The sequence below is a fragment of the Leucopleurus acutus genome, assembly GCF_964270905.1.
Source record: "Leucopleurus acutus genome assembly, chromosome: 7".
Classification (NCBI taxonomy): Eukaryota; Metazoa; Chordata; class Mammalia; order Artiodactyla; family Delphinidae; genus Leucopleurus; species Leucopleurus acutus.
In genome coordinates, this window is record NC_139150.1 from 100,903,625 (window position 1) to 100,929,304 (window position 25,680).

Sequence of the window (25,680 nt, forward strand, 5' to 3'; positions counted from 1 at the left end):
GATAAAAATTTGGTCTTATTTGGAGCTGGTGGAGATAGCAGGGGACGTGCCCACCAGCTTTACCAGGCTCCCAAATGGATCCCCGTGAGCTTCCACATGCAGACTAACTGGAAGCCATAACCACAGGCAGCAGCTAGGAAAATATACAACTTCCTTCCAGGGAGAAACATTCTTGCTGGGAGATGGGCATTTTTTTGTCGTCTCCCTCCATGCTGGGTCTGGGTGTATAGCTATGGGGAATCCTTATGCATCCATTTAAAAACTGCTTCTTTGTTTGCTATAGTACTGTGGTGCTCAGGAATGCAAGCCCAATTGACTTTCAGAGGTAGGTTATTTTGGGGTCCATCCCTCAGGTGGCAGTTTTAAAAGTCAGGGTTCTAAACGTGTAGACAAGCTCCCTCCAGGTTCATGCAGGAGATTTGGCTTTATTGTTGAAGGAAGCTGGGGGAGAGGGCAGAGTAAGTACCCACTGGCTCTTTTGGGCTCTGCGCAGGATTCCAGTCAGCTGAAATGCAAGCTAATTAGAAGCTGGACCTTCAGACAGTAGCTGGGAAAGTATGTAGTCCAACGCCCTCCAGGAAGAAATTGGGAGATAAGCATTTGTGTGTGTTCCCTCTGCTCTGAGCTTGTGGAGATAGCCAGAGGGAGTGTTCAAGCACCTTGTAAAAACTGCTTATTTGTTTGCTCTAATACCATTGAACTTCTGAAGGGAAGCCCTTTTGGCTCTCAGAGCTAGATGATTTGGGGGTCCATCCCTCAGGCGGCAGCCTTAAATTTTGGGACATTAGAAATGTGGTGCAAACACCGTGCTAATCGGGAAGGAGCTAGGAGTTGGTGTTTTCAGAAAGATTATAAGGCGCTGTTCTTGGGTGGGGTTTATAGTAAGAGTGTGTTTCATCCTTTCCTACACATTTCTGAGTGGGTATTTTCTCAGTTTCCCAATGTGTAGGAGTCACTAAAGTTAGTTTCTTGATATCTTTCAGAGGGAATTGATCTGTGTGTAGCTGTATATTCAGTGCATCCATGGAAGGAGGGAAATTCAGGAGTCTCTTCTGTGTCCATCTTGAGGTATGTGTTGATCTTTTCTAATAACCGACTCCTGGTTTCATTGACTTTCTATACTGTTTTTCTGTTTTGTTTATGTATGCTGTAACATTTATTATTTTTCCCATCTGCTGGCCTTGGGTTAAGTTTTTTCTACTTCTTTAAGGAAAATGTTAGATTGTGGATATGAGATCTTTATTCTTTCTCAGTGTAAGCCTTTACAGCTATAAATTTCCCTCTCATCACTGTTTGTGCTCCATCCCATAAGGTTTGCTATTATGTATTTTTTTTCTTTGGTCTCAAGTTATTTTGTAGTTTCTCTTGTAATTTCTTCCTTGACCCATTGGTTGTTTAAAAGCGTGCTGTTTAATTTCCACGTATTTGTGAATTTTCATTTCCCTTCTGTTACTGATTTCTACTTTTATCCCATTGTGATGGAAAAAGATTCATTGTGTGATTTCAGTAGTTTTAAATTTTATTAAGAATTGTTTTGTGGCCTCACATATGGCCTATTCGGGAAATGTTTCACATACACTTGAGAAAAATCTGTAATTTACTATCTTTGGGTAGAGAGCTGTGTATATATGTGTCTGTTAGGTCCATCGGTTTATACTGTTGTTTAAGTCTTCTGTCTCTTTACTGATCTTCTGTGTGGTTGTTCTCTCCCATTTCTGAATGAAGGCTATCAAAGTCTCCAACTCTTCCTGTTTCTCCCTTCCGTCAAGGTTTGCTTCATGTGTTAAGGAGCTCTGGTACAAATGTTTATAATTTTTATTTTTTCTTAGAGAATTGATCCTTTTCTCATTATATAAATTCCTTTTTTGTTCCTTGTAAAAGGTTTGACTTAAAATCTAGTTTGTCTGATATTAGTATAGGCACCTTGTTCCCTTTTGCTTACTATTTGCATGGGATATTTTTCCATTCTTCACTTTCAACCTGTGGATGTCCATAAATTTAAACAGAATCCCTTGTAGACAGCGTAGACAGCTTATAGTTGGATTCTGTTTTTTATCCATTCTGCCAGCTTATGCATCTTAATTGGTGAGTTTAATCCATTATACTTAATTACTGATAGAGAAGGACTTTTTTTTGCCATTTGTGACATTTGTTTTCTGTATGCTTCATTAAATTTTTGTCCCTTCCTTATTGCCTTCTTTTGTGTTTATTGTTTTTGGAGTGACACATTTTGATTCCCTTCTCACTTCCTTTTCTGTATACTTTGTAAATATTTTCTTTTTGGTTATCACAGGAGTTACATACAATATCCTAAAATCATAACAATCTGTTTTAAACTGTCAACAACTTAACTTCAATAATATACAAAAATTCTACTCCTTCACCGCACCACTCCTCCAGTCTGTTATTGACGTTAAAAAATACATCCTTATATATTGTGTATCCATTAACATAGAAATTATGTTAATTTTTAATTTTCTTACTTTTAATCCTATAGTATATAAAAAGTGTGATTACCAACCACGTTGCAATACTCATGTTTTTTATATTTTGCCATTTATTTACCTTAACCAGAGAGCTATATATTTTCTTCTAGCTTTGAGCTACTTGTCTAACATTTTATCATTTCAACTTGAAGGACTCCCTTTAGTATTTCTGGTAGGGAAGGTCTAATGATAGTAATTCCCTCCAAGTTTTGTTTATCTTGGAATGCCTTAATTTCTCCTTTATTTTGAAGTACAGTTTTGCCGATATAGGATTTTTAGTTTATAAGGCTTTTTTTTTTTTCCTTCAGTACTTAAAATACATCATCCCAGTGCGTTCTGGACTGCAAGGTTTCTGCTGAAAAATCTGCTAAAAATTTTATTTGGCATCATTAATACATGATGACTCAGTGTCTATTGATTCTTTCAAGATTCTTTGTTTTTTACTTTTGTCAGTTTGATTATAATGTGTTTTAGTGTGGGTCTATTTGATTTTACCCTACAGTTCGTTTAACTTGTATTTTTCTATCCAAGTATTTCACAGTTTGGGAAGCTTTTGTCCATTATTCCTTCAGACGAGGTTTCTGCTGTTTTCTCACTCTTTTTTCTTCCTGGATTCCCGTAATGTCTTCTTTTTTGGATTCCCATAATTCCATTAGGGTCGGTTCACATTTCTTCATTGATTTTCCTTTTGGCTCTGAGAACTAATAATTTCAAATGATTTGTCTTCAAGTTTGCTGATGCCTTCCTCTGCCCGTTTCAGTCTGCTTTTGAACCCCTCTTGTGAAATTTTCAATTTAGTTACACTTTTAACTGCACATTTGCTTTTTTGAAATAAATTCTGTCTTTGTTGATATTCTCACTTTGTTGATATATCATCTTCCTGATTTCCTAGGCAGTTGTTTTCAAGAGTTCATCCAGCAACTCTGAAGCCTGTCTTTCTTTAGTGTCACTTTCTAGAGATTTATTATGTTCCTTTGAATGGGCCACATTTCCCTGTTTTTTTCTGTGTTTTGTGAGCTTTTGTCAAAAATTGCATATTGAAAAAAACAGCCACCTCTCCCAGCCTTGTAGACTGGATACTTGCAGAGGAAGGCCTTCACTACTCAGCCTGGTGTAATGACTTAAGGTCTTCTCAGATCTTTTCTGAGGATGTGACTTCACTGGGCCTGTGTATGAAGCCCAGCCACAGTCCCCTAATTCTGCCACACACAGAGCTCCTTTTAAATATTTCATTTCCCCAAGAGCCTCACCCCTGTCTTCTTGGCCCTTAAATGTTCTGTTGTATTCCTCTGTTAGTAATCTCTGCCCTCCAGGTGTGTGCAGGTCTACAGTTGCCATGAAGTTTTCATGGGCCATTGAATCCATCATTGCTTTCACAGCTACCAATCTGATATAAAAATATTCCACTATTCCTATCTCAGCTGTGAGTCATGTGAGACAGAAATCAGACTCTCAGACATTGCCTGGCATGCCACACATTGCAATCAAGTTGCACTCTTTTACTTTTCTCCCAATGGAGGACCAGTAATCGGGCAGCTTTCACTCTCCTGCACCATATTGAGTCAGGAATGGGTTAGGATAAGAGTGAGCAAAAATGTCATGAAATTTGCTATCATTTAGAGAGTGACTCTTTCTTGATTGGGCATTCACTTTGTTGCTTCAGATTACTGACTGGTTTCTAGAGCTCCCACAAAGCTATTTGTATTCTATTGTTTAGGTCAGTGTTTTCATGGGGTTACAGACCTGGAGTTTCCTATTCTGCCATCTTACCTATATCACTGCTGTCCTTCATTTTTGGAAGATGGTTTTACCAGATATAGAATGCTTGGTTAACAGTGTTTTTCTTTCAACACGTGAATATGAAATCCACCAGCCTTCTCCCTTGACGCTTTGAAAATTCTCTTTGTTGTTAGTTTTTGCAATTTTAATATAGTGTTTTTGTGTAGATCTCCTGTTGGAGTTCACTGAGTTTCTTGGATACGTACTTTCATGTATTTTATCATATTTGAGGAGTTTGGAACAATTATCTCTTCAGATATTTTCCCTGACTTTCTATCCCTTTCTCTCCATGCAGGATTCCTATTATGGATATGTTGTCATACTTGATGATGTCTCGTAGGTCTTTTACATTCTGCTCGTTATTCTTCACTCTTTCCTCTTTCCACCCCTGAGTGGATAGTCTCAATCAGTTCTCCTTCAAATGTGCCAATTCTTTATTCTGCCTTCTTAAGTCTGCTAATGAATCCCCCTAATGACTTTCTTATTTCAGTTGTGGCACTTTTCAACTCTAGAATATATATTTGATTCCTTTTTGTAATTTCTTTCTCTTTGTTAGTATTCGTCACTTGGTGAGACACCATTTTCCTGATTTCCTTTTAGTTCTTTGTCCAAAATTTCATTTAGTTCTATGGGAATATTTAAGAGAGTGATTTAAAGTCTTTTTAATGCCTGGACAATGTGTATATGTGTATGTCCACATTGTGTGGACAGTGTATATATATATATATATATATACACATTTTTTTCCTCATTCATGGATCATACTTTGTTGTTTGTTTTCATACCTCATAACTCTTGGTTGAAAATTTATATGTTAAATAATATAAAGTAGAAATTCTGGAAATCAGATTCTCCCTTCCCATCAGGATTTTCTGTTATAGCTGTTTGTTGCTGGTGTTGTTGTTGGTGGTGGTATTGCTCCTGTTTGTTGAAATCCAGCTTGCATTTGGGAAGATGTAATGGTTGTTACAGGTTGGAAGGAAGCTTTATGATATGAGAAGCCCATACCATTTTTTGTGACTTTATTTTAAATTAATATAAAATGGTGTTGGTTTATTGGATATATTTTTATGTTCCATGCTACTAACATTTAAGATTCAAACATTTGACAAAAGTGTATTTAGGACTTTTCATAAGTATTTGATTGAGAGTATTCAGTGGTGGTATTTTGTTTATTGTATATACATGGGTCTCTTTCTGGGCTCTCTAGTTTGTTCCATTGGTCGATATGTTTGTATTTAACCCAGTACTATTCTGTTTTAATTACTGTAGCTTGGTAATATGTTTTTTTGTTTATTTTTTTTGCGGTACGCAGGCCTCTCACTGTTGTGGCCTCTCCTGTTGCGGAGCACAGGCTCCAGACACGCAGACTCAGCAGCCATGACTCTCGGGCCCAGCCGCTCCGCGGCATGTGGGATCTTCCTGGACTGGGGCATGAAACCGTGTCCCCTGCATCGGCAGGTGGACTCTCAACCACTGTTCCACCGGGGAAGCCCGGTAATATGTTTTGAAAGCAGGAAGTGTGATCCCTTAAGGTTTATTCTTCAAAAGATTGTTCTGGCTATTTGGGGTCTTTTGTGGTGCCCTATGAATTTTTGGATTGCTTTCTCTATTTCTGTATTGAACACCATTGGGATTTTAATAGGGACGTCATTGAATCTGTGGACCACTATGGTAGTATGTACATTCTGAAAATAGTAATCATGAACATGGGAGGTCTTTCTGTATTATCAGTGTCTTCTTTAATTTTCCTCATCATTTTTTTATACTTTTGAGTGTACAGGTGTTTCACCTCTGGTTATGTTTATTTCTAAGTATTTTATTCTTTGCATTGAAGTTGATAATGGGATTCTTTTCTTAATTTACTTTTCAAATTTTTCATTGTTAGTGAGTAGAAATGGAATTGACTTCTGTATGTTGATTTTTATATATTTCTACTTTAGTGAATTCATTTTCTGTGGAGTTGGTAAGACTTGCTACCAAAAAAATTGTGTCATTTAAAAGATAATGTTACTTCTTCCTTTCTGATGTGAATGTCTTTTATTTCTTCTCCTTACTTAATTTATCTGTCTAGGATTTCCAGAACTATGCTGAATAAAAGTGGCAAGATTGGACATCCTTGCCTTCATGGTCATAAAGGAAAAGCTGTCACTTTTTCACTATTGAGTTTGATATTAGCTGTGTCCTTTTCATATTTGGCCTTCTTTATGTTCATTTCCTTCTATTCCTAGTTTATGGAGGATTTTTATCTGAAAGAATGTTGAGTTTTTTCCAAATCCTTTTTCTGCATCGGTTGAGATGATCATGGTGGGGGTTTGTTTTGTTTTTTTCGTTCTGGTAATGTCATGTATCATGACATTGATTGATTTATGGATGTTGAACCATCCTTGAATCCCAGCGTCATATGTATAATCCACTTGGTCATGTGTATAATCCATTTAATGTGCTGTTTAATTTGGTTTGCTAGTATCTTGATGAGGTTTGTAACATCTGTGTGCATCAGGGATATTTTATCTTTTCTTGTAGTGTCTTTATCTGGTTTTGATATCAGGGTAATGCTGGACTTGTAAAATTAGTTTGGAAGAGTTCACCGTTTTTCAGTATTTAGCAAGAGCTTGCTATGGTTTGAATATGTCCTTCCAAATTTCATATGTTAAAAACCTAATGCCTGATGTGATAGTAAGAGTAGGTGGGGCCTTTGGGAGTTGCTTAGGTCATGAGGGCAGAACACTCATAAATGGGATTAGTGCCCTTATTTTTTTTTTTAATAGAAGGCTCCAAAGATACCTCTAGCCCCTTTCATGATGTGAGAACACAGAGAGAAGGTACCAACTATGGGTCAGAAAGAATAGTCTCATCCAAGTGTGATGATGCCATAATGTCAGACTTCCAGCCTCCAGAATGGTGAGCTATTATTTATAAGCTACTCAGTCAGTGGTATTTTGTTAGAGTATCCCAAATGGAGTAAGCAAGAGTTTCAGAAAGATTGGCATTAATCTTCTTCAAATGGTGAGATAATTCATCTGTGAAGACATCTGATCTTGGGCTTTTCTCTGCTGAGATTCTTTTGATTACTGATTCAATCTCCTTACCAGTTTTAGATCTCTTTAGGTTTTCTATTTCTTTTTTACTTAATCTTTGCAGGTTGTGTGTTTCTAGGAATTATCCATTTCTTCTAGGTTATCCAATTGGATATGCAATTAATCATAACAGTCCCTTATAATCCTTTGTATCTCTGTGGAAACCATTTTATGTTTCCTTTCATACCTGTTTGATTTTATTGGGATCTCTTTCTCTCTCTGTCTTTGTTAGACTAGCTAAGGATTTGTCAATTTTTGTTTTTCTTTTTAAAAAACTTGGCTCTTAGTTTCATTAATCTTTTCTATTGTTTTTCTAGTCTGTATTTCATTTATTTCTGCTCTGCTCTTTATTTCCTTACCTCTGCTAAATTTGAGCTTACTTTGTTCTTTTTGTTTCTTGAGGTATGCTGTTGTTGTTTATTTAAGATTTTTCTTTTATCTTAATCTAGGGATTTATGACTATAAACTTCCCTTGTAGAACTGCTTTTGATGTATCCCATATGTTTTGGTATACTGTTTTCATTTTAATTTTTTTCAAGATATTTTCTAATTTCTCTTTTGTTTTCATTTTTGAAAACAAAATAATCTTTCTCAAGATTATATTATTTAATTTCCACACATTGTGAATTTTCCAGCTTTTTTTATCTTGCTTTTTATTTACATTCCATGGTGAACAGAAAAAATACTTATTATAATTGAGTCTTGCTAATTTTATTAAGACTTGTTTTGTGACCTAATATGTGATCTAGGAGAAAGTTCCATGTAGAGTTGAGAATAATATCTAACTGTTGGTTCGAATTTTCTATATATGGCTCTTAGGTCCATTTGGTTTATAATGTTGTTGAAAGTTAACTGTTCCTTTATTGATTTTAGGTCTGTATGTTCTATCCATTATTGAAAATGTCCTGTGACACTTCAAAAATTCGTATCAGGGATTTCTCATTGACTCCATACTGGCCCACAGTGAAGCTAAAAATAGTATTTCCTGCAGGCAGTCTTTTTCTTTAAGCTCCAATGCAAAGAAACAGAATGACAGTCCCCGCTTTTGTTTCTGTTCTATTTTTTCTAAATATTTATTTATTTGGTTGCTCCAGGTCTCAGTTGTGGCATGTGGGATCTTCGTTGCCGCATGTGGGATCTAGTTCCCTGATCAGGGTTCAAACCCAGTCCCCCTGCACTGGGAATGTGGAATCTATTTTTTTTTTTTAATTGGAGTATATTTGCTTTACAGTGTTGTGTTAGTTTCTGTTGTACAGCAAAGTGAATCAGCTATACATATACATATATCCCCCCTTTACTGGATTTCCTTCCCATTTAGGTCACCACAGAGCCCTGAGTAGAGTTCCCTGTTCTATACAGTAGGCTCTCATTAGTTATCTATTTTATATATAGTATCAAGCGTGTATATATGTCAATCCCAGTCTCCCAATTCATCCCACACCCGCTTTCCCCCTTGGTATCCATGCGTTTTTTCTCTACATCTGTGCCTGTATTTCTGCTTTGTAAATAAGATCGTCTATACCAATTTTTTCAGATTCCAAATATATGCGTTAATATACGATATTCGTTTTTCTCTTTCTGACTTACTTCACTATGTATGACAGTCTCTAGGTCCATCCACATCTCTATAAATGACCCAATTTTGTTGCTTTTTATGGGTAATATTCCACTGTATATATGTACCATATCTTCTTTATCCATTCCTCTGCTGATGGACATTTAGGTTGTTTCTATGTCCTGGCTATTGTGAATAGGGCTGCTGTGAACATTGGGGTGCACTTGTCTCTTCTTTCTCTTTAAGCTACAATGCAAAGAAACAGAAGAACAGGTGTTTCCCTTTAATTACTTAGAGTGTGACACCGCCCCCGCCCCCCGCTTTGTTTCTGTTCTGAACACTGGCCACAAAATAGTTACAGTTTGACACAATACTTGCCAATGAAATACCACCTGAGAGATTTTGAGAACTTACTTGTTTTCCTGATCCAGCATGGCTCCTTCCAACTTCTGTTGTCCTTTATAGGTCAATCATGCACACTTGAAAGCAAAATAACACTTTCCAAAGATGCTGTGGCAGGGTGATAAAACTTACCTGGGTCCTTCATCACATCATTGAGCTATCTCTCCAGCCCTGGATTTCTTATTAGGTGAGAAGGATAAACTGCAATATATTTAAGCCACTGCCGTATAATTTCCTGTATTCTTCATAAAGAATGACCCACCTGGAAATGGCATTTCGAGGTGCAGACCTCAATATTTAAAATTGGCTGAATGGGGGTAGAAGAGAATATTCAGTTATTCCAGGCAAGAAAATTAGACATCTTTATTACATGGTGATGAAAATGTGTGCTCAAACAGGTACGTACTTATCCTGGGACACAAAATATAGGGTAAGGAGAAATGATAAAAGAAAAAAAATCGAGAATTTTAACTTGGGTGTGTTATATTTTGCTACTTCCTATGCAGTCCTCAAAGGCAGGGATGATTTCAGACTTCAGCCAACCATTCTGCTCAAAACATAGAAGAATGAAATATAGCTTTGCTAAGGGAACATTCTCTAACTGAAGGCTGTAATGTATATTGAGTCAAAGAGTTATGATTTGGATTTCTGTGAGTTGAAATAATAACAGCTAACATTTATATGATACTCCCTACATGCTAAACACTGTTGTAAGCACTTTACATTTATTAACATATTTAATCCTCACAACAGCCCTGTGATGGATGCCATTATCTGCAACATCCTTCCCGTATTGACAGATTTCTAAATGGAGGCCCAGAGAGGTTAACTACCTTGCCCCTAAGGTCACACATATAAACTGTGATTTGAACTCTGGTTATTTGGCTGCAAATTCCATGATCTCCAAACCTACCCTATAGCACTTCTCTTCCCTAAACTAACTAAAAATATAACAGAGTGGCTACTACCCGTATTTACAAGGTATAAGAAGAGAATGCCCAGCCATTCTTAAGCGAACACGTGGGACTGTTCATAATTACCTCAAGGCAATTCAGTTAAGGGAAGAGGGGATAAATCATAGAGGCCAGCTGATAAATGCAAAATCTTAACAGGCTTAAAAATGTTACGAAAAAAACAGTTGATGACTGTTCCATGTGGGATGCACCAGAAATAGAGCTGGGATCTGCAACATGAGTTTAACTCAGGTCACATCTGGCTTGATGTGAGGATGCTGAGAGCCTTGTGAGGGAGAAAAGTTTACCCCATGCCCCTACAGAGACCACACACTGTGAATTCTCCTGTAAGGGAGATTGGGGTTCATCATCTCCTCTACAGCAGCAGTGGCGCTAATGCCATTGTTCTTGGTTACTATTTTTTCAGGACTTGTACAATGCTAGAGGTTGCACTGTCCAGTGCCTCCACTTCCTCATCAGCAGTCACTGCTGAAGCATACCAGGGATTAGGAATACTCCATCTAACACTACACGTGGGGTCATCCTTGCCTCTAGCTAAAAGGTGATTCATCTCTACAGTCTCATCTGCTTCTTAGGACTACTGCCAGTACCAACTGCATTGGGTCAGGCTCACCAGAAGCAAAACTTCAACGGGGACACATGGGGCAATGATTGAGAGAATGCTCTCATCAACAGGGGAGTGGGGAAGACAGGATAGGGCAGGGGGAAAAAGCAAAGCAAAGATGTGATCTGGAAAGAGACTAAGATCTGGTTGCTAGATGTGCTCACTGCTACTGGAGCATTCTTCTTGGACTTTTCAGTGGACAGACATAGAAAATACATGGGTGTATACACACATATACAAATATATATGCATACAAATATGCATGGGCACATAAGCATGTACAGACACACGTATACAGATCTTACCAAATCTTAAGTTCACACCAGTACTTCCAACTCCCGCTCATCCTCGTGGGATTCTTCCCTGCTTTGTCCCATTCCATATTTGTATGACTTCTCTTCCACAGTGAGAACCCAGGCTCCCAACAACATGTACTCATTTGCTGAATCCTATAATGCACCCAAAGTAGTTTCAAAACTGCTTCACCGTACTGCTATAAGAACCAAACCTACTGAAGAGTTGAAGAGTTCTTTGTAATTCTAACAAACATATAAAGATAAACTGCCCAAGACTGAGGATATATAGTCAAATACTATGTTCATTATTTTTCCTTCTTTCTGACACAAGAGGTAACAAACTATATATGCTTTTTTCCCTTGCTCTTTTCACTTAATAACATTTCCTCCATAATATTTCATTAATATCTTCTTTCTCAGACTTTTTCTCACATGCGTTTTACTCCATTGTGTATATGCTGCAGTTGATAGAGCCTCCTATACTTAAACATTCAAGCCATTTTCAATATTTTGCAACTGTAAATAATGCTGTGAAAAAGAACCGTGTGCCTGTGTATATTCATAAAACTGCAAGTGACTCTTTAGATTCTTAGAAGTGTGCTTGCTGTGTCAATAGGTATGTATGTATATACAGTTTAAATATTGGCCAGTTCCCCTCTAAAAGGCTTCTACCATTCTGCGTTCCCACCAACAATATATTAAAATGTCTATTTCCTAACAGTGTCACTAATACAGAGCACTGTCAAGCTTTTGAATTTTTGTCAAGCTGATGAGTGAGAAATGGTATCTCAGCGTAGTTATAATTTGCATTTCTCTTATCATGAGTGAAGTTGAACATCTTCTCATTTCTTTATACCTCTTTTGGTAAACTGTCTGATCATGTCTTGTGTCCATTTTTCTATAGGACATCTGGTATTTTCTTCTTGGTTCTTAAAAGTTCTTATAAAGTGGTGATATTAACCCTTCAACTGTGAAAGATATTGATTTATATGGTGATATACTTGTCTTCCAATCATTTGTCTTTTGATGTTACTTGTGGTATTTTTTTGCCATGTGAAAGGTTTTTTTTTTTTTTTTCTAGGCAGCCCCACATGATCTGTGGGATTTTAGTTCCCTGACCCGGGATCGAAGGCAGGCCCTCAGCAGTGACAGCTCAGAGTCCTAACCCCTGGACTGCCAGGGAATTCCCAGGACCATGAAGGCTTGAACATAGGGAACTTCAGCCCATTTCCTTGTCGTGCAACAGTAGAGATCCAATTGCAAGGTAATATTACAGAGACCCATTTTCAGGCCATTTTTCCCCATTCCCCAACTTATACGATGGCCAGGCAATGTTACAATAGAGTTTAAGTTTTTCCCTTTTCATCCGTCTCTTTTGAAAATTTCCAATTTTTAAGGATACAATCCAGAGGTGTTTCTTCTGGATTAGACGAGGATCATCCCATGTTGAATAACGTGGAACTGTGAAAAAGCGCTCCTAGAAATGAAGTACAGTGTCCCAGAGACGTCTACCAGGAGGCTTTTGTCCTATAATATTTTCCTATGCTGGGGGTATTCCTCAAGTTTGAGCATCTCTAAAGCCTAGGATGTGGGCTGCTTGGAAGTGGCCGTCCAATAGGTAGTCTGTAACAAATGGTATGGGCTGCCAAGGCCTTGAGTGAAAGGGGTCCTAGAGGTGCAAAACAGGAAGTCCTGGAGGAATTGGAGTTGGGTGCAATGGGAAATGCTACGGAGGTCAGGACCTATGGGCCTACATTGGGAGTATTCCCACAGGGGATTTTTTTTTGGACATAGAATAAGGTGACAGACTAGACAGCAGAACAACGCCAAACCTTTTCCCCTATCTGTTTGGCAGCTATGAGAAAACTGGGGAGAGCCTGATGATTCCATCTGACACAGGCAACAATGAGTTTCGACAATGTTTCCCATGTAATTTAACATACCACGTGAACACAGTTAGTTTAGGAACTCTGTTTGGAGGCTCCAGGGGCCCCATGAAGCATCCCAAAATTAACTGAGGTCAAAAGAATTCCAATTAGAATTTGATATTTGGGAAATCTGTCAAACATTTCCAGAACTTTTAAAACACCCAGTCAAATAGAATCATAGGCTGCTGTGATACAATTATTCCTTGACCAAAGGTGGAAAAAAAAAAGATTTCAAAAGTAAGTACAGCTCACTTAAAGGCACAGAAACTCACACAATCTGTTATCAAAAGGAGCATTCCCAGAAAATGTTGTTTTCTTAAGAGAGAAAGAAACCAAATCCAGTCTTATATCAGCCTACTCTTGATAAGACCCAGTTACCTAATTAAAGTTAATCCAACCTTAGAAAATCCCGACCACATACAAAATTCTTTTCTCAATGTTCCGTTTCCACAAATCTTCTGCAACTTTCTGTAGCCGTATTTTGTCCCTTCTTTTTTCCGTTCAGAAATAACCAGCTGTAGGACAAAATCACATATTTCCTTCTAACAAAATACATTTCCATTCCTCATACCTTCTTTTCTGAAAGCACACATCCTACTTTCCTTAAGCCACCATGAACTGTCTTTTACATTAGCATTCCCTGATTGGAATATCCCATAACCTGTTGGGAAGATCCCATGGGAAGATCCCATGTACCTTTAGAGGGGTGGGATAGGGAGTGTGGGAGGGAGGGAGGTGCCAGAGGAAAGGGATATGGGGATGTATGTGTATGTATAGCTGATTCACTTTGTTATAAAGCAGAAACTAACACACCATGGTAAGGCAATTATACTCCAATAAAGATGTTACAAAAATATAAGATAAAAATAAATAAATGAAGCTTCAGTTTCCCTAAGTGCAAATCTTTGCACTGAAAGTGTGGGAATCTTTGAGTTTTTGAATCAAGACTGGGTTCTTGAAGTCTTTCTGTTTCTGGATTCCAAGGTTTTAATCAACCATGGATCTGAGAGGACTTGCTTCAACTCAAAGGTCATGCTTGGGCTCTGGCCCATTGCAGGCCACTGACAAATATGCTGATTTCCCATTGCTATAAGAGGAGCTTGGGAAAAGTGGAAGGAAAACACATGTATGACTTCTCCCCTCTGAGCCTGCCTGATGAAGTTAGAATGATTATGATTTAAGAGTGTTTCACTCTCTGAACCTCACTTTACTCTTCTCCCAACCCAGCTCAGCTATCTACTTTGTAAGCTTATTAGGTGAACTGAGTAACACAGGAAAAAAATTATGGTTTTTAAGATTGAAAGAGGAGAAATGTAGGCAAAGACTTATGAGCCAGAGTCTTTATTAAGGAAAGGCATGTTTATGGTTTGAGGATATGCTTATGGTTCCATATTAGGAGGAAAAAGAATATATATGTTAATTATTTGTAGGGTCATAATTTGGTACCGTGTTTCTCAACAGAGGTGCTACAGGCATTTTGAACAGAGCCTGTCTTCATTGGGTGGGATGTGCCAGCATCCCTGGCCATTGCCTAGTAGTGTGTCAGGAACAGTCCCTAATCATAGGACAAACAACCACGTTCCCAGCATTCTCACACCACGTACACAACACATACACACCACACATACACCACACACACACACAGACTGTTCCTCCCTGAGGACAGGAACCCTGTATTTCTTGTTTTAATATCCCAGCTTCTGCCCCAGGCAGGGCCTGGCACCTAGGAGATACCCCAGGTGCTGCCACCCTGGTCCTATAGACCCTCATTTCTTGCCTGGACCTCCAGACTGGTCTCCGAGATCCCACCCTGTGTGCTATACTTTAGTCTCCACATAGCTGTCTGAGTGTTTGCTTTAAAGCAGGATTCATGCCAGTTTCCTGCTCATTACCCTCAGTGCCTTCTCATTTATGCCTAGAAAAAAGTCGAAACTCCTTACCTTGGCTCTCAGGCCCTGCGTAATGTTGGCCCCTATTCCTCTCTGCTCATCTCCTACTACATCCCTCACCCACACCATCCCAGCCAGCAGGCCTCCTTCCTGCTTGAATATGCCAAGGCCATCACCACCTCAGGGCCTCCACCTTGGCTGCCTCCCTGTCCTCACTTGCTCTCCCTGCTAACCTTGGCATGACTCATTTCTTTACATGTACAACTCAGCTGCTCCTGTGAGGAGTTTTACTTGATCATATGAGCTACAACAGGCAACCCATAATAGCACATCTCCCTGTTTTACTTCCTTTACACCACTTCTTAGATCTAAAACAATTTGTCTTATTTACTTCATTTACCCTGTTGATGCCAAAAGCTCAGCTTCTCTGTACACCGGCGCTAAATCAAATCTCAGAGACAGAGTTTTGGGTGAAGTAGAAAAGGATAGCTTTCTTACTTTGCCAGGCAAAGGGGGACACAGCAGGCTCCTGCCTCGAAAAACTGTCTCCTTGGAGAGGATAGTGAGAAGTTTTAAAGTAATGGTTCAAAGATGCATGATCAGCCCTTAGACATTCTTCTGATGAGGTGGTTGTGAGGTAAGTAGGAGTCAGCATCATCGACCTTCAGGTTCCAACTGGTCTGGGGTCTACATGCTTGTGGGCAGCATACCATTGTTAGTCATTAACTTCTCCCACCTGCAGGGGGTTTCAGTATCAGAAAACAGCTCAAAGATATTGTTTTGTGTATCCGTTGATGGGGAGCCAGGACCTTGCCCCAAGGCTGCACTGTTGTTTCTCTTGACTGTTTCTCACTGGTCTCGCATCCCCTCCTTTCCCTAATTAACAACTCCTTGAATCTGCCCAGTGGAACTCAGAGAAGGTCATGGAGGCTGAATGAAGTCTATCTCCTGTAATCAAAGAAATGGGGGACACAGAAAGGCTTTGTGCCCAGGAGCCCCACAGGGCCCTGCTCGGTGTCACTGGCTCCCCCAAGTAAAAATGTTCTTGTGTATCATTAGTGTCTAAAAGATACTGAACACAAGGACAGAGGAATAAATGTGTGATTAGATGAGAGGATGGATGGGCGAAAGGTAGGTGGGAGGATGAGTGGCTGGAAGGGAAGATGGGTGGGTGGGTGCAAGGATGGTAGGCAGAGATAGATGGAGTGAGTGGAGACGGATCAAAAGATGGGTGCATGGGCAAATGGATGGAGGGGTGAGTAGATGAATTACAACTTCTGTAATATATTATATGGACCTAGAAAAGGCAAGAACTTCTCTGTGCACGAGGACATGCTGTGTGCTGGGGACTTCTCGAGAGGGAAGGCCATCTGCCGAGTGAGTAAGGCCATTTCCGTTCTTCCCTTGCCTGTTGTCAGGGCCTCAGTTTCTCTGGGGGAGGGGCTGTGTTGCCTCTGCTGTCTTTGTGGAGACCCCTGGGACTTCCCATTTCCTCCCTCTACATGTCTTCCTGGCCTCCATTCCTTGGCAGAGTCCCCCAGGATAGCCCCTTCCTAAGCCCCTTGCACATAAGGGCATCTACTGGCAGCACCCTCAAACAGCATCTTTTTATGAGGCACACTTTAAAGTTTTTATTGAAGTATAACATACATACAAAAGAATATATTTGTGCTCTTTTCATAAGTTGGATGAATTTTCACATAGTGACGCAACACGTGACCAATACCCCAGAGGCCCCACTCACACCTCCTTCCTATCATCAACACCCAACAGAAACCACCACCTTCACTTTTGACACCTTAGATTCTGCATGTTCCATAAGTAGAATTCATTTCCAGTTGTCAATCTTTCATGTCTTAACATTGTATTTGTGAGATTCATCAATACTGTTACATGTAGTTATAGTTTATTCAGTCTCCTTGCTCTAGAGGACTCTATTGTGTGAATTGAATTCTATGATCAGTTCTACTCTTGATGGGTATTTTAGAGGTTTCCCAGTTTTTCATTTCATTTCACTTCCAAATGTTTTCTCTTGTATTTCACAGAAGCCCTTGAGTAGAATTGTTGGATTAAAAGGTATGTGTATATTCAGCTTTGGCAGGTATTTCCAGACATCTCCAAAGAGGTTGCACACTTTCCACTCATCCCAGCAGTGGATGAGAGTTTAATATTTATTTATTTTATTTATGTATTTTCTTTATTTTTTTTGGCTGTGTTGTGTCTTAGTTGCATCACAAGGGACCTTTGTTGAGGCATGCGGGATCTTTCGTTACGGTGCGTAGTCTGCTCCAGTTTCTCTCTAGTTGTGGATCTCAGGCTTCTCTCTAGTGGTCGCGTACGGGTTTTCTCTCTCTAGTTGCGGCGTGCAGGGATCCGGAGTGTGTGGGCTCTGTAGTTGTGGCACGTGGGCTCTCTTGTTGAGGCACACGAGATTATTAGTTGTGGCGTGAAGGCTTAGTTGTAAACCAACTATAGTTCAATTTTTAAAAATGGAAAATTTTTAAAAAATAAAGTATACATTCTAATGGTAAAAAGAAAATAAGAATTTGTGTTTATGTGTTCCCTTTCATGCAGAAGTGGGATGCTTACAGAGGCACTAAGCTCCTCATATTTGGAATCTGTACCCTAAAAAGGCTGTTCTGGGACCCAGATTCACAGACCACCGTAAGTGAGAGGGCTCATCTAGTAGTGCTGAGTCAGCCAACATTGAACACAATCCATGAGCACTGTCCCCTCTTCCTCCCAGAGACCATGGCAGACACTAGGAGCAGATCCCTGTCCTCTCTCCCCGGAGCCCAGATAGAACTGAAGGTTCACTAACAAAACCAGACGTGGCACATGACATAGAAGCTATTTGACACTCACGTGTCCCACCCATGTCCCACCCTTCCCACTCAGGTCCATAGATGAACAGGAGGAGGCCCACGCATGACAGCCCAGTTCATGGATACCAGACACAGGGCTGCATGTGGATGCTACTTCTCCTCACTCTCTCCTCATTTGTAAACATCTACCAATAAATAATATAAATAATCCCACACCTATAAAATTGTCAGTTGGAAATGATGGACACTTTAAAAGTTGCTGGTCATCTAATCCTAGACAAAGCCAGACTCCCGTATGAGGGAGAATTGATGCCACCAGTGCCTCCCACTGCAGTGGGCTTCGTCCTCCCTGCTCTGTATTTTTACTGATTTTATGGTTGCCTGCTCCCTTCCAGGGAACCCACGTAGTCAACCTAGTAAGTAACCTTTCCAAAAGGTTTCCCACGTTCATATAAATCTATACAAAAATATTAAAATGGAAAGATGCTTATCATAAAATATTAAGTCGTCATTAGACATAATTAAGTACGCACATAACATGGATGGATGTCCCAAAATAAAAAATACAAGTAAAACGTGCAGTTCTGGTAGGATGACAAAGTGCTCTGAACTAAATGACATCCTAAATCAACTCTCAGTACATACACGAGCATAAATATTTATAAATATTTCCACCATCATTTATCAATGACATTTCATAAAAATTACTCATTTTACTGAAAAGTTCTAGAACTCTACAACTTCTGCATATATCGGATGATAGTATTCCTTCAAGTATTCGTCAAGTACCGGCTGTTTCATCCAGGCTGGTGTCCAATCATGTGTCCCTTTCCAGAAGAAAAGGTAAAGTAGGGAAGCTGTAGTTTCATAAAGAGATTCTTTTAGACTCAGGACACAGCAGAGCCTGCTTCACCATCTTCATAGACATACTTTCCCGAGCCCAACAGGTGGTCCCGAATTGTCTCCTTTGCCAGTCTTTCCCCCAGCGTTTCCAAGGCATCCAGCAGGGTGTTGACTGAGGCCGCCCGTCCCTTGTTGCTGACCCAGGTCTCTAGCATTTCATACAAGGCATCCCGAGGGACCCGGACCCCTTCTCTGGCCAGAAGGATCTCATTTCGCGTGAGGCCCAACTGCCTCATGAGTGAGTCCCAGGAGTTAGGGGACACGGCGGTTGCAAAGTAATCGAAGAATAGTCTCAGACCTAGGTTGAGGGAAAGTCACAGAGACAGAGTTGGGACAGGCTTCAGAAAGGGCAGAGGACCCTCGGTCAGGCCTAGACCCCAGGGTGCGAGCTGAGGAGCGCCCTCTGCTGGTGAACCTGCTGCTCTGCGTCCCTGACATGCTTCCCATCAGCAGAGAATCAGGCCACACTGCATGGGCCTCACCTGTGCCCAAGGCACTGCAGGGAGTCCAGGTCTCCAGAGAGTCCTGCCCTAAGGGCGGATGAGGGCCCACCAGGGAGGGGAGATGGACGTCATGGAGGGAGAAGGCAGTCTGTGGTAGGAGACAGAGGGCGGGACACAGCGGTGCAACAGACCTCAGAGGAGGACACCTGCCGTGCTCACGAGAGTGAGGTCCCCTGGCTGCCACCTCTGCAGTGGGGACAGAGCAAGGGCCTGGAGGGAGGACGGTCTCTGGCCTCACACCCAGCTCGGCCTCGCTGACTGACACTGTGGCAGAGGAGATGGGGACAGACTCGGAGCAAGAATTTAACCCATAAAATGGAGCAAGCACCACCCACCTCACGGGACTGTACTGGGGATTCAGTGAGACGTGCGTGAAGTGCAGTGCACACCACCGCCCATAGGTGCATAAGGCGGGCCCCGATACAAATTTATATTTTCTAACGGCTACACTGAAAAACGTAAAAAGTAACAAGTAGTAACTAATTTTCATAAAAGAGGGTACTAACTCAATATATGCTAAAAATTTTCATTTCAGCATGTAATCAGTATACAACAAACTGTTAATGAGACATATTACAGTCCTTTTTCCTACCAGTTCTTTGCAATACAGTATCGAGTTACACTACAGCTCATCAGATTTGGCCACAGGTCAGATGCTCCACAGGCTCCTGCGGCCCCTGGGTGCCCTGCTGGACGGCACAGCCCCTTAGATGCCTCAGGGTGGGCCAACCTGGCCCTGAGCAACAGGGGAGGAGGGAGGATGGGGGGCAGGGAAGGACAGGGAGGTGTTAGGGGACACTGTTAGGGGACAGAGGGGTGCAGGGTGGGGAGAAGAAGAGGGGGCAGAGAGGGAATTAGAGTCCCGAAGGTCCAGTGACAAGCCATCCCTGCTCTGAGTTGCCCTAACAGCTATGGGGACGGCAGTTAGGGCACTGTCCCTCCTCCCTCCACTCCTGCCCCAGTGCCCGGGGAAAGCACTCACTTTTAGTGGGGTCTGCACCGTTTGCTGGAACCAGCAGCCTTCTTCTCGTGTGAGATGCTTCGTCTTCTGTTGGTTCCTGTAAAACACAGTGGAGAACAGCCTTGGTCTTAATCAGGGGTCCTGGGTTCCAGAACTGAGCCCGGCAACCAGCCCGCTGCGTGACATGGGCAGCCACCTTCCCTCCCGGGTCTCTGTGGAGATGGAGAGGAACCTCTCACCCTGAGCAGTTCACAGGCTCATGTACTCATGGAGGGACATGTTCCCTGCAGTAATGCTCACTTCTTAAGTATCTGCTCCAGTTTTGACAACTGTATACAGCTGAGTAGCCATCACCCAATCAAGACACAGAACATTCCCAGCACCCACACAGTCCCTTCTGCCCTTCTAGTCCTTTCCCACCCGCCTCGTCAGGAGACAAGCACTCCATCCCAGCCTTCTTGTGACTCAAATGAAGAGTATTTACAAGGGCATTTTGGAAAATCTAAAGTAAGTGTCTATTCCATGTACATGAAGGTGCTTTGATCAGCAATAATGTACCATATCAATAGCCTAAATAAGGGAATGAAAGCATCTGATAGCCTCCATGGAGACTGGAAAGGCATTTGGTAGAAGTAAACATGAACTCTGACTTTGTAAAAATACCTAAAAATAGGAGGCTGCATCCACAATGATAAAATTTTCTATATGAACACAAGAGTCAGCATCATTCCTAATGGTGAAATGTTGGAGGCATTCCCAATGGAATCAAATCAAGACCAAAATATCTGCCTTCTCTAAGCATCTTTGAACATAAGTTCTGGACTATGCAGCAAGCAAGATGTGACGCAAAAATGAGGCAAGACTAGGGGAAGGGGGCAGAAAAAATAATTACGATTTTAATATGGCTGTACATTTTAAAAACCTAAGGTTTAAGCTACAGTACTTAAAAATGAGTGCATGTCTTGATGAATGTTAAAAACATAGCAGAAACAACATATTAGAAGATGAGATTATAAGAGGATCCAACCATTAAGAGTAATAAAGAAACAGCTTTGACAAGAAATAGTCATAACTTATCTGAAGAACTCAAATCTTATTGAGTCATAATAAAAACCCTTGACTTGAAATGCTATCTCCTTTTTTCATTCATATATTTTTTCATTGAGTTATAGTTGATTTACAATATTATATTAGTATCAGGTGTACAATGCAGATTCAGAATTTTTAGAGATTATACTCCATTTAAAGTGATGATAAAATATTGGCTATATTCCCTGTGCTGTACAATCTATTTTTGTAGATATTTGTTTTGTATATAATAATTTGTACCTCTTAATCCCCTACCCCTATTTTGGCCTCCCACCTTCCCTTTCCCCCTGGTAACCACTAATTTGTTCTCTATATCTGTGAGTCTGCTTCTTTCTTGTTATATTCATTTGTTTTTTTATTTCTTAAATGCCACATTAGGTGATAACATACAGTATTTGTCTTTCTCTGTCTGACTTATTTCATTAAGCATAATACCCTCCAGGTCCATCCATGTCGCTGCAAATGGCAAAATTTCATTCTTTTTTACGGCTGAGTAGTATTCCATTGTGTGTGTGTGTGTGTGTGTGTGTGTGTGTGTGTGTGTGTGTGTGTATACATGTATATCTCACATCTTCGTATCCATTAATCTGGGTTTTTTTCTTTCTTTTTTGTATTTATTGTGGTAAGAACACTTAACATGAGATCTACCCTCTTAACAGATTTTTAAGAGTACAATACATTTATTATTATCTATAGGCACATTGTGGTAATGCAGATCCATCTTGCACAACTGAAATTTTATACACAACTGAATTTTATACAAGTCGATTAGCACAACTGAAATTTTATACAAGTCGATTAGCAACTACCCATTTGCCCCTCTCCCTAGCCCCTGGCAAGCATCATTCTATTTCTTGCTTCTGTGAGTATGACTATTTTGGATATCTCATATAAGTGAAATCATGCAGTATTTGTCCTTTTGTGACTGGCCTATGTCACTTAGCATAATGTCCTCAAGGCACATCCATGTTGTAGCATATTGCGGGATTTCCTTATTTTTTAAGGTTGAACAATATTCCATTGTATGTATATACCACATTTTCTTTTTTTTAAAATACATCTTTATTGGAATATAATTGCTTCACAATACTGTGTTAGGTTCTGTTGTACAACAAAGTGAATCAGCCATATGCATACATATATCCCCATATCCCCTCCCTCTTGAGCCTCCCTCCCACCATCCCTATCCAACCCCTCTAAGTCATTGCAAAGCACCTAGCTGATGTCCCTGTGCTATGCTGCTGCTTCCCACTCGGTATCTATTTTACTTTTGGTAGTGTATATATGTTGATGCTACTTTCGCTTCGCCCCAGCTTCCCCCTCCCCGCGGTGTCCTCAAGTCCCTCCTCTATGTCTGCGTCTTTATTCCTGCCCTGTCACTATGTTCATCAGTACCATTTTGTTTTTTTTAGATTCCATATATATACGTTAGCATACGGTATTTGTTTTTCTCTTTCTGACTTACTTCACTCTGTATGACAGACTCTAGATCCATCCACCTCACTACAAATAACTCAATTTCATTTCTTTTTATGGCTGAGTAATATTCCATTGTATATATGTACCACATCTTCTTTATCCATTCATCTGTCGATGGACATTTAGGTTGCTTCCATGTCCTGGCTATTGTAAGTAGTGCTGCAATGAACATTGTGGTACATGATTCTTTTTGAATTATGGTTTTCTCAGGGTATGTGCCCAGCAGTGAGATTGCTGGGTCATGTAGTAGTTCTGTTTTTAGTTTTTTAAGGAACCTCCGTACTGTTCTCCATAGTGAGAACTGAGGGTTGTCTTTTCGTCTTGTTTATGGTTTCCTTTGCTGTGCAAGAGTTTAAGTTTAATTAGGTCCCATTCGTTTATTTTTGTTTTTGTTTTCATTACTCTAGAGGGTGGGTCAAAAATGATTTTGCTGTGGTTTATGTCAAAGAGTGTTTTCCCTATGTTTTCCTCTAAGAGTTTTATAGTGTCTCGCCTTACATTGAGGTCTTTAATTCATTTGGAGTTTGTTTTTGTGTATGGTGTTAGGTAGTGTTCTAATTTCAATCTTTTACAGGTAGCTGTCCAGTTTTCCCAGAACCACTTATTGAAGAGGCTGTCTTTTCTCCATTGTATGTTCTTGCCTCCTTTGTTGTAAATTAGGTGACTATATGTGTGTGGGTTTATCTCTGAGCTTTCTATCCTGTACCATTGATCTATATTTCTCTTTTTGTTTTTGTGCCAGTACCATACTGTCTTGATTACTGTAGCTTTGTAGTGTAGTTGGAAGTCAGGGAGCCTGATTCCTCCAGCTTCATTTTTCTTTCTCAAGATTGCTTTAGCTATTTGGGGTCTTTTATGTTTCCATATGAATTGTAAAATTATTTGTTCCAATTATGTGAAAAATGCCATTGGTAATTTGATAGGGATTGCATTGAATCTGTAGATTGCTTTGGGTAGTATAGTCATTTTCACAATATCGATTCTTCCAATCCAAGAATGTGGTATATTTCTCCATCTGTTTATGTCATCTTTGATTTCTTTCATCAGTGTTTTATAGTTTTCTGAGTACAAGTCTTTCACCTCCTTAGGTAGGTTTATTCCTAGGTTTTTTATTCTTTTTGTTATGATGGTAAATGGGATTGTTTCTTTAATTTCTCTTTCTGATTTTTCATTGTTAGTGTATAGGAATGCCAGAGATTTCTGTGCATTAATTTTGTATCTTGCAACAATACCAAATTCATTGATTAGCTCTAGTAGTTTTCTGGTGGCATCTTTAGGATTTTCTATATATAGTATCGTCATCTGCAAACAGTAACAGTTTTATTTCTTCTTTGCCAATTCGGCTTCCTTTTATTTCTTTTTCTTCTCTGATTGCTGTGGCTGTGACTTCCAAAACTATGTTGAATAAGAATGGTGAGAGTGGGCAACCTTGTCTTGTTCCTGATCTTAGTGGAAATGCTTTCAGTTTTTCACCATTGAGTATGATGTTTGCTATGGGTTTGTCATATATGGTCTTTATTGTGTTGAGGTAGGTTCCCTCTATGCCCATTTTCTGGAGAGTTTTTTTCATAAATTGGTGTTGAATTTTGTCAAAAGCTTTTTCTGCATCTATTGAGATGATCATATGGTTTTTATTCTTCAATTTGTTAATATGGCGTATCACATTGATTGCGTATATTGAAGAATCCTTGCATTCCTGGGACAAATCCCAGTTGTCATGGTGTATGATCCTTTCAATGTGTTGTTGGATTCTCTTTGCTGTGGTTTATGTTATTTTTGCATCTATGTTCATCAGTGATATTGGTCTATAATTTTCTATGTTTGTGATATCTTTTTCTGGTTTTGGTATCAGGGTCATGGTGGCTTCGTAGAATGAATTTGAGAGTGTTCCTCCCTCTGCAGTTTTTTGGATTTGAGAAGGATAGGTGTTAGCTCTTCTCTAAATGTTTGATAGAATTCACCTGTGAAGCCCTCTGGTCCTGGACATTTATTTGTTGGAAGATTTTTAATTATGGTTTCAATTTCATTACTTGTGATAAGTCTGTTTATATTTTCTAATTCCTCCCAGTTCAGTCTTGGAAAAATGTACCTTTCCAAGAATGTGTCCATTTCTTCGTGGTTGTCCATTTTATTGGCATATAGTTGTTTGTAGTAGTCTCTTATAATCTTTTATATTTTTGTGGTGTCAGTTGTGATTTCTCCTTTTTCATTTCTAATTTTATTGATTTGCGTACTCTCCCTTCTTCCTTGATGAGTCTGGCTAAGGGTTTATCAATTTTGTTTATCTTCTCAAAGAACTCACTTTTAGTTTTATTGATCTTTGCTATTGTTTTCTTCATTTCTAGTTCATTTATTTCTGCTCTGATCTTTATGATTTCTTTCCTTCTAGTGACTCTGGGGTTTCTTTGTTCTTCTTTGCCTAGTTGCTTTAGGTGTAGGGTTAGATTGTTTATTTGAGATTTTTCTTCTTTCTTGAGGTGAGATTGAATTGCTATAAACTTCCCACTTAGATCTGCTTTTCCTGCATCCCATATGTTTTTGGCTTATCATGTTTTCATTGTCATTTGTTTCTATGTATTTTTTAAAATTTCTTCTTTGATTTCTTCAGTGATCTCTTGGTTATTTAGTAGTGCACTGTTTAACCTCCATGTATTTGTGTTTTTTACAGTTTTTTTTTCATGTAATTGATTTCCAATCTCATAGCGTTGTGGTCAGAAAAGATGCTTGATATGATTTCAATTTTCTTAAATTTACTGAGGCTTGATTTGTGACCCAAGATGTGATCTATCCTGGAGAGAATGTTCCATGTGCAATTGAGAAGAAAGTGTATTCTGCCACTTTTGGGTGGAATGTTCTATAAATATCAATTAAATCTATCTGGTCTATTGTGTCATTTAAAGCTGTGTTTCCTTATTTGTTTTCTGTTT

The 25,680-nt window shown here is 39.7% G+C and overlaps 2 protein-coding genes across 2 annotated transcripts in view; both read right to left on the bottom strand.

Moving 5' to 3' along the window:
* ENTPD4 (ectonucleoside triphosphate diphosphohydrolase 4) overlaps positions 1 to 25,680 on the bottom strand; it is a 424,151-nt gene that overhangs the window by 83,136 nt on the left and 315,335 nt on the right. The window lies entirely within an intron of this gene.
* LOC309963550 (tumor necrosis factor receptor superfamily member 10B-like) overlaps positions 16,615 to 25,680 on the bottom strand; it is a 48,604-nt gene continuing 39,538 nt past the window's right edge. The window contains exons 8-9 of the mRNA XM_082841996.1: positions 20,207 to 20,282; positions 16,615 to 19,019 (exon numbers count right to left, since the gene is read on the bottom strand). Coding sequence (XP_082698122.1) covers positions 18,706 to 19,019; positions 20,207 to 20,282 — 390 coding nt within the window. The 3' untranslated portion in view covers positions 16,615 to 18,705. The remainder of the gene's footprint in view (positions 19,020 to 20,206; positions 20,283 to 25,680) is intronic.